General features: G+C 30.3%; 2 protein-coding genes across 2 annotated transcripts; one reads left to right on the top strand and one right to left on the bottom strand.

Annotated features, from left to right (window-relative positions):
• The first annotated feature begins 6,806 nt into the window (after positions 1–6,806).
• On the top strand, positions 6,807–7,505 carry LOC114397322. The gene is made up of 2 exons (XM_028359388.1): positions 6,807–7,045; positions 7,143–7,505. The coding sequence occupies exons 1-2, from the start codon at positions 6,917–6,919 to the stop codon at positions 7,503–7,505; spliced, it is 492 nt and encodes a 163-aa protein (XP_028215189.1). The 5' UTR covers positions 6,807–6,916.
• A 3,299-nt stretch (positions 7,506–10,804) lies between these two features.
• Positions 10,805–13,260, bottom strand: LOC114397321. The gene is made up of 3 exons (XM_028359387.1): positions 13,217–13,260; positions 12,835–12,912; positions 10,805–11,295 (listed from the first exon to the last, which is right to left on the bottom strand). The coding sequence occupies exons 1-3, from the start codon at positions 13,258–13,260 to the stop codon at positions 10,947–10,949; spliced, it is 471 nt and encodes a 156-aa protein (XP_028215188.1). The 3' UTR covers positions 10,805–10,946.
• Between the last annotated feature and the right edge of the window lie 79 nt (positions 13,261–13,339).

Here is a 13,339-nt window from a genome sequence, read left to right as displayed (position 1 = left end):
ATTAGCATGCCAACATGATAATATCATGTAGGAAAATTTACATTCAATATATTAAATTTTTTTAAATATCTTTATTCTTTTCCTATGCTACTAGAGTTTGTTAGTCTCTTGGAGATGCGTTAATTCATTGTTACTGATTCATGATTTTCAAGGAAGCAGCATAATATCAATAAGATGTGATTAAGTTAAACTTAGTGATTAATAATATTTTGCTTTTTCAAAGTCGTCTAAAAACTAGAAAATGTGAATTAACATCCTCCTTTATCGGTACCATGTCAACTGAATTAACTATGAAAGCCCTTAATTAAAAAGATAATTCAAATCACCTACAATGTCATTCATTCAATGCATATCGCACGATCATTCAAATCAAATATCATACAACATTTACAAATTCATTACCAATCTCAACACCATAAGAAGTTATAACATCATAGATTCCATTCATATGTTAAGCATATTCATGAACCCACTTATAGTTCGATCAATAAGTATAACAAGACATTGCTACACTTTGAATTCTTGTGAATAATTCACTAAAAACTCGTATAAATGTGAATTTTATGATGTCAACATAAAATCAACTGTAATCATAAAACAAAAAAACTCAAGATATTCATCAATTAACATAATTATGAGCATTTTTTACTACAATAATTAAGACATATATATGTATCATGACTTCAACATATTAGTATTCATAAGTCCTCGTGTACATATAGTTACTCAACAAAACAAAGTTAATTTCATAATATTAGCATGCCAACATGATAATATCATGTAGGAAAATTTACATTCAATATATTAAATTTTTTTAAATATCTTTATTCTTTTCCTCTGCTACTAGAGTTTGTTAGTCTCTTGGAGATGCGTTAATTCATTGTTACTGATTCATGATTTTCAAGGAAGCAGCATAATATCAATAAGATGTGATTAAGTTAAACTTAGTGATTAAAGAATCATGAGCATCTAAATCGATATTTATAAGGCCATGTTATACTAATTTGCTATAAGGCATGTAATTAGGGATGGAAATGAGTCAAGTTTTACTAAGTTTGAGCTCGACTTGAGTTGAATACGTAAGGCTTGAGTTTGACTCATTATCGGTCATAGGCTTTTTTTTTTAGGCTCGGCTCGGCTTACTTAAAAGCCTGGCTTGACCCACGAGCCTATTTAAAAGCTTGCTTAAAGACGTCTTTGATTAATTAATTATTTTAAAACCTAGTGAAATATTAACTAAAAAAAGAGACTTATAAAATTTTGTAAGTAATGTACAAATCCAAAAATAATTGATAAACAAAATCATATTGAATTCAAGTCGTTAAAGCACAAAGTATATCAAAAGAAAATAAAAAGAGCATAAGATTAAAAAATGTATGGATTAGAGATGGTTTACACTAATATAGCCAAACAAAAATTATTATTAGTTAAATTAACAATTTTTAATCCGATTTTTGAATATATAATTATATTAAATATTTTTTAAAAAATATATCTACAATAATTTCATCTTAGTCTACTTAAGTCATATCTTATATATTATTGATCGAGGCCGTACCCGAATCAAATAAACATTAAAAATGCAGGTCGTCGGTTGTCTCCCTCAAATAGTAATAAAACAGTAACGAATTGGAGGGTTGTTTGTTTTTGTAAATTAAACAGCAAGTAACTTTGAATTAGAAAGAATTAAAACATGTTTCCCCTTGATTCACAAGCAAGTCTCTTATCCTAAGTTACGAGAATTTATTCTTAATCAGTTCAACCACTTAATCCAATCCTAAATTAAATTACTAAGCGAAAATTAACATAAGACGGTCATGTGATTAAATAACACATACACTAATTAATCATGAACGAAACTAATCATTAAACATGAATGTAAATTAAGCACAGAGACAATTAATCAAGCACTAAGCATGCATGGATTAATAGCAATAAATATAAATACAAAGTAATTTGTGAAGTGGAAAAACTGATCTGTATTCAATAGTAATAACAAAACATCAAAGAGGACTGTGCTTGATCCTCGAGAGAAAACAATGTTGGAGACTTAGCCTTCCATTAATCAGTAGAAATGAAACTGTAGATTGAAGTCGAAACGAAATGGCAGAAAATGAATTTTATTCTACGTGAACAATGTGCATGAACAGTAATAAAAACTGGAATTCTAAAATCCTAGAATTATTCTCCTCTCCGAAAAAAACTTCCTAAACTAAAATTTTGGTGTTGTTATATAGGTCCTCAACCCCAAAGCTCACAAATCTATTTTAAGTCCAAGCCCATAAACGAAATAAAATAAAATCTGGACAAGATAAGATAAGATTGGATGAAATAAAATCTAGATGAAATAAAATCTTGATAAAATAAAATCTAGATAGAATAAAATCTGGATAAGATAAGATTTGATAAAATAAAGTTACTATTATTATTATTAGTTAAACAAGCCAGCTTGTCAAGCTTAACAAGCTTTTTTTATAGTTTGAGCTTGGCCTTTTTATCTAAAAAGACTTTTTAAAAAACTTAAGCTTGACCTTTATAGTAAACAAGCCGAGCTGAGCCGAATCTTACATAGGCTGAGCCAAGGCCCTCGACAAACAACTTGGGTCATTTCCACCCCTACATGTAATGAGAGATACTGAAAAAATATTGTTATGTAGTATGCCTTAAGGAATAGACAATTAACTTTTAAAAATTGTGATTTTAACTATTGAAAATTAACTTTTAAAAACTCTTGAAATTAAATTTAAAAATTGACATTGTAGATTAAAAGGAATAGACAATTTTACGAAAATCAAGTTTTAATATAAATAAGAAGAATGTAGTTTGAAACAAAAATAATTAAATGACCTAACTAAAAAGCTATCAAATGGTCATTTAAAAAAAAAAAGCTAACAAATAGCCCTGCATATTGATTTAACCAAATTTAAAATATCATCTTGTATACTTATTATTTTAAAATAAAAATTATTAATAAAATCCTCTCTCACCCACACAAGATCAAAACCCCGAATTCCACCAGGTTTCTCAATAGGTCACGCATAGCACACCGCACCAAGATCAAGAGTCAAAATCCTCTATCCCTCTCTTTATTTCTTTCTTAGTATCGTCTCCAATCCACAACGATGACAACGCCCATAGAAGAAAACGGCATGCCAATTAGCGCGCAAGCCACCCCTTCCATGACACCTACCACTATAGACTCTACCAAGTCACCATCGACACCCACACCAACCTCGTCGTCACCCTCCAACTCTGCGTGGACCATCATTGCCTCGTCTTCCAAATCCTCCTTGCCCCTCCCTTCTAAGCTATCTCTACTCCTTCCTCTGCAACCCTTACGTCACCCCTACCGCGGTTGGGATCCAAGCTGACGTGGACAAGCCCCTATATTTTTAATCCTTGTTTTATCAAAATCAACATAAGTTCTATTACAAGTGATAAAGCTTATAAATAAATATATATTCTATCGAGAGTTAGTACTTACCTAGTTTAATTTAGAAAAAAGAATACATACTGGATTTATTTAATAATATTCATGGTTTATGAATATTTTTTTTAATAAACAGCAAATTTTTTTATGGTTATGCCGATGATGATAGGTTGATCTGGTAATTGGTTTGTTACAATTCGAATAGGTGCACCTGACATGGCATTTCCACGATTAAATAATATTTCATATAGTGATCCGATTATATTGATCCAGTTTGACCCCTCGCACTTACACTTTATTTGTTATCTTATTTTTTTTTTAAGCTATCTCCTGTCCCTTTTATTATCAACGAGTCCATTAAATGGTATTTTGGCAATAAATAAAGCGTATTCAATACTTCGGATGATAGTCTAAGCTGCATGCTTATCTAACTCTTCTTTGTATAAAGAAGGCTTCGGATAATGGTGTTTTGCTTTATCCCCTAGATGGCGAAGATGCTTTGCTCCTTTCTTAAATCATTTGGCTTGACTTTCTAAGGGATTAGGAGTTAAGTTAAGTGATTTAAGGCCTTTCACTAAGAATCTTGGTTAAGAATATTTTTGGATTATAGTAACACTTATGTTAGCATTGAATGGTGAAAACTATTAATATTGCATTAGGGGTGATTTAGGAAGGTCAAGCACCAAACTCTTATCAAAATTCAACACCAAACCCACTTTAGCCCACTAATTGTTCAATCATTTGCCTAAGAGAGTTTTGTTCTATTTTTATTACTTTTTAGTTTAAATCCTTGCATTATCTTTTTACAGGTTGAATTATATTTTATCTAGGAACTTTGGTTTTACACAAATTGTTTAGTACAAACTTAGTTCTTGTGGATAATACTTAATTTTATTGTTTATTTATTACATGTGTAATTTTGTTCACTAGCCAATTGAGTTAACAACACTCCCAACTTATGTGCCTAATAACCTACAATGTCATTCATTCAATGCATATCGCACCATTCAAATAAAATATCATACAATATTTACAAATTCATTATCAATCTCAACACCATAAGAAGTTATAACATCATAGATTCCATTCATATGTTAAGCATATTCATGAACCCACTTATAGTTCGATCAATAAGTATAACAAGGCATTGCTACACTTTGAATTCTTGTAAATAATTCACTAAAAACTCATATAAATGTGAATCTTATGATGTCAACATAAAATCAACTATAATCATAAAACAAAACAACTCAAGATATTCATCGATTAACATAATTATGAGCATTTTTTACTACAATAATTAAGACATATATATGTATCATGACTTCAACATATTAGTATTCATAAGTCCTCATGTACATATAGTTACTCAACAAAACAAAGTTAATTTCATAATATTAGCATGCCAACATGATAATATCATGTAGGAAAATTTGCATCAACTCATGGGAAATAATAATCCAGATTGCATCCACTTAAATTACATTCTGATTTTAATCAATGAAATAAGTATAAAGTATTTTAATAAAAATTAAATTATTAATTTTTTTAAAGTTTTTATTTTCTATTTAAATAAAATAAATAAAATTATTTAATTGTATTCATTTATATATTTATTTATATTAGTTATATATTTAAAATTAAAATTTTAATATAACATTTTATTGTATCTTGTCTATAATAACTAAACCAACACAGGTTAAAAAAATAGGTTTACAAAATTTGATACATAATATCAATTATTGATCATGTCCCCTTATATTTGATTGATAAAAGGACGGGGCTGAAGCCCAATTAATGAAAAGTCTTACACTATATTAGAAAGAGTCAGCATGTAAAAAAATTAAAAGCAATTAGTGAAAAATACAGCATTGCATTCAATACATTAAATTTTTTTAAATATCCTTTATTCTTTTCCTATGCTACTAGAGTTTGTTAGTCTCTTGGAGATGCGTTAATTCATTGTTACTGATTCATAATTTTCAAGGAAGCAGCATAATATCAATAAGATGTGATTGTTAAGTTAAACTTAGTGATTAATAATATTTTGCTTTTTCAAAGTCGTCTAAAAACTAGAAAATGTGAATTAACATCCTCCTTTATCGGTACCATGTCAACTGAATTAACTATGAAAGCCCTTAATTAAAAAGATAGTAATGCTCTATAAGTAGATTTTGGCATAGCTATTCTGTGATAATGAAGTTACAATGGTTGCAAATTCAACTCCATTAGGCAAACAAGAATACACAATTCCCCTGGAGGTTTTGGTCGACAAAGAGAAAAATAATGTTGTGTTTGCTGTAGCAGGGAAGGATTTTGTGGATGTTCTATTGAGTTTCTTAACTTTGCCTTTGGGGACTATTGCTAAAACAGTGGCTAAGGAGTCCAATGTACAACCAGTGAAAGTTGGTAGCCTGAGTTCAATGTATGAAAGTATGTCACATTTTGAAGAAAAACATTTATGGACAAAGACATGCAAAGAAATGCTACTGCAGCCAAGGAACTCCATGGAAGATTATTGTCAACAACTGAAGCTGAATTTCGATGATACTGAGCCCAAGAGGTACTACTTTTGTGAGAACTGGTCCGAATGTATTATAAAGCCGCCCCTTGTGACTACTTTTAGGAATCAAAGATGTCGTTGTGGAAAACTAATGAATAGGGTGCTGGGATCCTCAGATGAACTGAATTTAGAAAATGGCTTTGTAAAGGAGATTGCTTCTTTTATAGTTTCTGATGATCTTTACATAACGCCAAATGTTTTTGGAGAAAGTGTAAACCTGTTTCAGAAGCTTGGAATCGAAGACATGGAAGCGGTTGAGGAACGAATTGTTGATATCAGCAAGAAGGAGGTAAGTTTTAGCGACTTGGTTTTCATTTTTGCTTTTTTTTTTTTTTTTCATTCTTTAGTTTCATTGGATTGTTCATATTTGAGTGTAGGTAGTGGACTTGCTCAAGTTTTCCTTGATCTCAAGGACCCCTTTGACAGACTTATTCTTAAGAAAGGAACAATATGTTGATAATTTTAACCCAATAAACCAAAACCAGTTTGAGATTGGAAAAACACCATCTGATAAGGGTAGGCAAATGGTTGTGAAAATACAAATAAGAAAATCAAATGGGAAGATTCTGTTTGCTGAAGCAGAGGAAGAGTTTGTAGACTTTCTTTTTAGTTTTCTCACTTTTCCCTTGGGAGGAGTGCTTCATATGCTTGAAGGATTTTCTTCTGTAAGCTGCATAGATAAATTATATAGGAGCATGAATGAGTTGAGTTCAGACAGATATTTAACCTCACAAGGAATCAAAGAGAAACTAGCCAATCCTCCATGTGCTCCACAATTTAATCTCAACAACCAGATATTACCAATTGGAGCAGAAAGCTTTCCTTTTACTTACTCATTTTATGGTAGATCATTTAATATTGTTGATCCTAAGTCCTCAGCTGGAGAATCATCAAGTCTTCTAGGATTTGTGAAAGGACCAGCAATGTACATGGTGACAGATGACTTGGTTGTGACTCCAATGTCATCCATTTCTGCTGTTTCATATCTAAAAAGACTTCCAGTACCACTCTCTGACATGGAGGAAAGGGTCATAACAATTGGTGTGAAGGAGGTAAGAACCTGTGTGAGAGTCTTCTTTCATTGCATTGTGCTATTTCACTTATTTGTATGAATGAGATTACATCACACTTTCTGATTGAATGATGCAGGGTCTTGGAATATTGAAAGCTTCATTGACCTCAACATTTGCTTTGACAAACGGCCTGAAACACTTCATAAAAACCACTGAGGAGAATGGACCAATCACTTCCGCATGGTCTAAATTTATAAATAAGGTTTTAAATTTTAGCCACAACATCATAGTTTTTAGACTCCTTGCAGTTGTATCACGACTGCAATCTGTGTATGCAATTTCTACAATTTCAAAGATTGCAACAAAACTGGAGCCGGAACCACAATTTAAAACTTTGGTTATGGGTGCTACAAAATACACTCTTACATATATCAGAGCAGTAGCTTTTCTATTGTTATCATGCTTTGTATTAGGTAAACTGTTAGGTAAAACATCATGAGTAAGAAAAAGGATTGTGGTGTAAATTGTCAAAGCAGTTTGTAGTAGATTCCAAACTAATTGTATGGCTGTTGATTTTCTTCAATGGATTGATATCGTTAGCATTGCTTCGTGCAACACACGTGATGTTTTTATTAGTGAAGCTCACGGCTTTGTCAGTGTTTATTTACACAGTTGCTAATAAAGCATGCTCATTATACTTTTACAATAAGAATAGAAGGTTTTGGCTAGGCATGTCTCAGTAACAATGGAGGCATTTTCCCGCTAAGTGGTGACTATTTTGGTCATTCCATAATCTGTCCAGCATTTGTATTCATCCCTTCCGTCATTTAGAGAATTTTTTAGTATTATTACTATTACACTAATGCTTTTATCATAAATTCTCATTTAACACTTTTTATTTCACTTTATTTATCTCTATTATTTTATTATACTAGTATCACATATCATATCTGAATAATGATATATAATCTTTTATCTAGCAAACATTTCATTAACATTAATTATTATTTTTATTTATCTCTATTTTCCTTTTTAACATTATGTAACTTATCATAGATATATTTCCTTCTCTTCTCTCTTCTCTCTTCTCTCTTTTTCTTTGAAGGTATCAATTAGAATTTAGGTATATATGAATATTTTTATATCATATTTACATTATTCTGTTTTCTATCTCATTTTCTTGAAAAGTGTGAAATAAAACCATGCATTATTATTCCTAGTGTTGTATATCCAATTTGAAAATTGTTTATTTTTATGAATTCATATAGAAATCCTGGTAGATATTCAATCAGTTAGTGCTACTATGTGTTGTTGTCTTCATGATGACCATAATTGAAAATCAAGTGAATAGCTTACTATAAGAGATAGTGTGAAGAAAGGCCTATCATCTTCATGTTATGAAATAAGATTCAATAACAAAACCACCAAAAATGGTGGTACATACATGTAAGAGAAAATAATGCAAGGACATAGAAGTTAAAATATTCTTCTTTTTTAAAAAAATAAAAAATTAAAGAAGTACTTTTGATTTAATGAACACACTATTTCAATCCCATATTTGCATTCATTTTTGTTGTCAATGATAATGGTCTACAACAATCAGGTTAGATTCACAAGTTGATTAAGAACTTAAAGAATGAGTAGAAATTTAATCCTACAACTTTCTTAAACTATTGTATAAAGAATAGAATCTGTTTAATGATTTACCCAAGTCCATAATGCTATTTCTATATTCCAAAAGATTAAGAAGATTGATCAACCAATATAGTGTAGGATCGATACCAATGTAAAAGAGAGGAAATTATGGTGGAGAATCCGGAAATCCCCTCTTTCCAAAGCTTCTGCTTCTCTTTATAATGCTCAGACCTCTCTTATTTTGTGGGCGTGGGAAAAGTAGTGGTTGTACACTGGTGTAATTGGAGATTGCATCGGAGTAAAAGGAAATTAAATGATCAGATATCGGCTGAAAGCATGCTTTGACTTAAACCAAAAGTGGGCAAAACGTGTGCTGGTGCCAATTTCTTTTTTACTATCTCTGTTTTTTTATTTATTTTTTATTTTGTCTTTATGTACATATATTTTTATTTTGTCACTTATTAATGGTTGCTTTTGCTCGTAAACTCATTTGCTTTCATTGAGGTTTAACACTCTATAAATCTATGGCAGATTTAAATTTCAGTTACTCATTTATTTTAAAGAAAACCAAGAATATATTCAAAGAAATCATAACAATAACAATAGAAAGAGAAATTTAGGAATTAAAGTTTTAGAAATTTTACAAGCACTCGTTCATTAAAGTAACCATCAGCAGACTAAAAAAGTAAGATGACTTTTAAGAGATTATGTGAATTTTAAAAGATTTTGTGAGAATATAAAGAATTTTAAGATATTTTAAAAAAATTATAATTAAAATTTTATAGTTTAGATTTTAATAGATTTATAACACATTAATTTATAGAATTTATAAAATTTTTATGAATTTATAAGATTTTAAAACACTTCATATATTTTTTAAAAATATTTAAAATTATAAGCTTCAATACAAAGATATTGATGAGTATAAATCTCGAGTATCAACACTGTTTAAGAGCGCAGAAGAAGGGTGTCAAGGCGTGCCAATTCTTCCAAGGACATTACATTCAAGAGGGAATTAATACATTGTTAATATGTGTCCAATGGCCAAAATAAAACAAAAATGACTAGCGATTTCTCAAATCCAATAAAAAATTGTTTTACTATATATGAATTACATATTCAGAGCATTATTCTGTTACAATCAATTTCACAGTATGATTATTTAAATTATGCGACCATGAAAACATTTGTAAGACAGAACAATGTATTTTATCATTATATATAGTAAACATTCATCCCTTATATATATATATATATATATATAAGGCAAAGCGTTCAATGCCTTTATAAACAAAATAAAATCATTTTAAGTTGTTACGAAAAAGAGAAAGTAAAAACAATGTGTACATGGTAGTTAACATGTGGTTATTGAAAATTATAAAAGTATCCAAGGTGCCCAACTCATAATGGGTGAATTTGTAGGTTCAATTCTTATTGGATGCCTGACAATGGAACCCTCCCTCCAATTAATCTGTAAGATTTTTGTTCAAGAATTGAATTTTATTAAAATCACTCTTTGAAATCATATCACATCTTAAATATGAAAGAAATAGAATGAGTTGAGATGTTGTTTTGTAAGGCATAATTATATTAAATAAAATCATTATTTTTTTTAAAAAAATTTCGATTGCATGAAAGAACAAATGTTTCTTTTTTCTTTCTTCAACAACATTTGTTAATCGCTGGCAAACCAATTAGTAGGATTCAAACCCAAATGGAATTCTAATAATCTATCAGGAAATCTTTTATGAAACCATTTAATGTGTATTTTCTATTGAAAAATCACATAAAATGCATCAAAATTCATACTAAAAATTCTAATAAAAATTGATAATTTAAAAAAATTTCAAGTCAATCACAAAAAAAATATATTAAAAAAAATATTGTTAGCGTTCATCTAATCTCCAATTAATACTTCAAGATTCTTTTATAAAAAAAAACTTTAAAATCCTTCGTAAACTTAATCCAATACACCCGTGCAAATCTTTTATAGTACACTTCTCCATGTAAAAACCCAAAAATCTATTTCTTAATGCATTCGCATCAATTCATCACTCGCGAAGCAAACGAGCAACAAAAACAATATCAAACATAAGAAAAAGGGCCAAGAAGGCATAAATCAGTCGTAGCTAACTGCATTACATAGCAATAATAATCATCATATCAGAACCAAGGTCCTAAATTCAGAAACATCAAATTAAGCATTCGGATGGTAACATAGCAAGTAACACCAGGGAGTTACAATTCACAAATACTCCATGGCAAGTCAGTGAGAAAAGAGAATGAGAAGGCATTAATTAATCAATTAGTTATGAGAACTCAAACGGCGACCAGTCTCGTAAGAGAGAAAGGCATCAACGGCCGCGTACTGAACCTGCTCAGCAGTGAGCCAGGGATTATCCCACCTACTCCTCGTGACCCGCTTGGGCTTGGCAACCTCCAGGCCCATCCCTCGGAGGGCCAAGGACTTGAGCCCGGCCCGCTTCAGTCCAAGGTCCCCAAGCTTCTCCGCAGCGAAGGAGCGAAGGTCACGAACATTGACCACGTTAAGATTATAATCTTTCAGAAGCTTCTCCACGTCTTCTCGGATCCCAACCCCAACGAAAGTGATGATGGGGTCAGAAGGAGACGAGAGAGGCTGGGATGGAAGGGGACTGAAGTGTAAATAAAAGGAATTTTTTTTCTTTTTTCTTATTTGATCATGTAAAAATGAAAATGAAAAACAATATGAAATTATATAAATATCTTAAATAGAAAATGAGATATACATGAAAACAAAACATTTTTATCTTTCCATAAAGGCTTAATTGTACTTTTTATCTTCAATTTTTCAATTTTAGGTAAATTTTATCTCTAACAAGTTAATTGGAAGAATTTTACCCATGAATTTTAAGAAACATGCCAATTTTATCCCTTGTCTTTTTACTTCTAACATAATTGCACTTTTTATTCTAAACTCCTCATTTTTTTACACCCATATTTTTTTATTTATTTTGGTGAAATTTACTCCTAACTTTTTTTTGACAAGCTTTTAATGGATAATTAACTAGGGATAAAATTCACAAGTTTTTTAAAGTTGGATGTAAAATATGTCAATTTAATTTGATGAGATAAAATTCACCAAAAATTAAAAGGTTAAGGAAAAAATGAAATTAAGGCTTCTATCACTAGTGCACAAAGATGATTTTACGTCAATTTTAACAAGCTTACTACGACGATTGACAACCATCTTAAAAGGCAATGTTGTGGATAGTATTGAGTTTCCACGATGGTCCCTTAATAATTGTTTTTGAAAATCCTACCATTTAAAGATAGTTTTTAACTAAAAAACGTCTTTGAATGCTATTATTTTAAGACGATTTTTAGTTAAGAATCATCTTTAAATGCTAGCATTCTAAGATGTTTTTTTAACTAATAACCTTCTTAGATGGTTAAAAACATGTTAATCAAGAAAATGAAAATGCATTTCACAATCACCTAGGATCTCGTTCATCAGGTCACAAAGGTTATCAATAGCAGTCAATATAAAACAAACCTAATCATTTATTAAAGAATAGAAGTTTTTTATGACTTTTTTTATTCATTATTTTTTGAATGAACCTCATGAATAGTTTCATAGTTCGATACTTATATATTCATCATCATGCATAAATTTTACCATTCATATGTCAACATTTTGGTGATTTGTGTTGTGCTTGTTTCTGTGTACATACACTACGTATACAAACTCAATAAAATCACAAATTACTCAACGATTGATGTGAATGAAAAAAAATGAAAGAATTAATATGTAACATCCATAAAATTTGGTAACCAAAGCTTCTGATATTAACAGCTACAAGACAACCTACATCATTCGCAAGAGGTCCTGAACAATTTTTGACATCACTTATCAAAATTCAAGTCCTAAGCTATTGGGGTATAGTTTTAATTCCAGACCATATTCCTTGAAAGGTCTTAGTATATTCAATATTGAAAATTCATTTTATGGTTTGCACATTTGTAGACAAATAAGAATTTGACAGAGTACAAACAAGTGGAGTAAAAAATATTATATATAGCATATCATATTAAAATATATAAAAAAATGTTCTAAATATCGTGGACCTGATATTACCTTTGGGATTTAGAAACTAGATAATTGTGTCATCCTTAAAGATATTGACCTCTTCAATAGCAGGTAAGGCATTCACCTTATTCTCTTCAGGGTGCTCTGAAGCCTTTTGTCATTTGTGGTTGTTGTCTTGTGGACAACCTTCTTCTTTCTAGAACTAAGATAAGACAAAACATAAAGACAGCATTCAACATGGCAGATGCATTGTGTTTAATTCCAGAAAAAACTATAAAACCAACGAATAAAGTGAAAACCCTCAAACGAGTGCATAGTGGAAGAGCAGGGAAGGGGAGAAAAGCTTAAATATTCATATGTCCGTATGAAACTAATGATACATCCAATATTTATGGAACAAGATTTATCAATGCAATTTCAAGAACATAGCAAGTTAAAATATAATATTGGCAATACTAGCAGAACTAACTTTTCATTGAAATCCCTAGTTAAATGCATACATATACCTTCTCATAGTACTTTTTCCTCTAGTTGTTACTAAGCCGGCCATCTTCATTAACTTTTCCCGATTCATCTAGGTAAAGGCAAAGAAGAAAAACATAAATTTCACCCTAACCAACTAGGACCTT

Source organism: Glycine soja, chromosome 18, assembly GCF_004193775.1.
Source record: "Glycine soja cultivar W05 chromosome 18, ASM419377v2, whole genome shotgun sequence".
NCBI classification, from domain to species: Eukaryota; Viridiplantae; Streptophyta; class Magnoliopsida; order Fabales; family Fabaceae; genus Glycine; species Glycine soja.
Note: the sequence above shows the minus strand (reverse complement) of the source record. Positions and strands in the feature narration are given on the sequence as shown.

What these genes read in the sequence shown, in the direction of transcription:
- LOC114397322 (XM_028359388.1), top strand. Translation starts at nt 6,917, where the DNA reads ATGTACATGGTGACAGATGACTTGGTTGTGACTCCAATGTCATCCATT. An exon ending in TAACAATTGGTGTGAAGGAG is followed by an intron (nt 7,046 to 7,142) that starts GTAAGAACCTGT and finishes TGAATGATGCAG; the next exon opens with GGTCTTGGAATATTGAAAGC.
- LOC114397321 (XM_028359387.1), bottom strand. Translation starts at nt 13,260, where the DNA reads ATGGCCGGCTTAGTAACAACTAGAGGAAAAAGTACTATGAGAAG. An exon ending in GGAAAAAGTACTATGAGAAG is followed by an intron (nt 12,913 to 13,216) that starts GTATATGTATGC and finishes GTCTTATCTTAG; the next exon opens with TTCTAGAAAGAAGAAGGTTG. An exon ending in AGCACCCTGAAGAGAATAAG is followed by an intron (nt 11,296 to 12,834) that starts GTGAATGCCTTA and finishes TTTACACTTCAG; the next exon opens with TCCCCTTCCATCCCAGCCTC.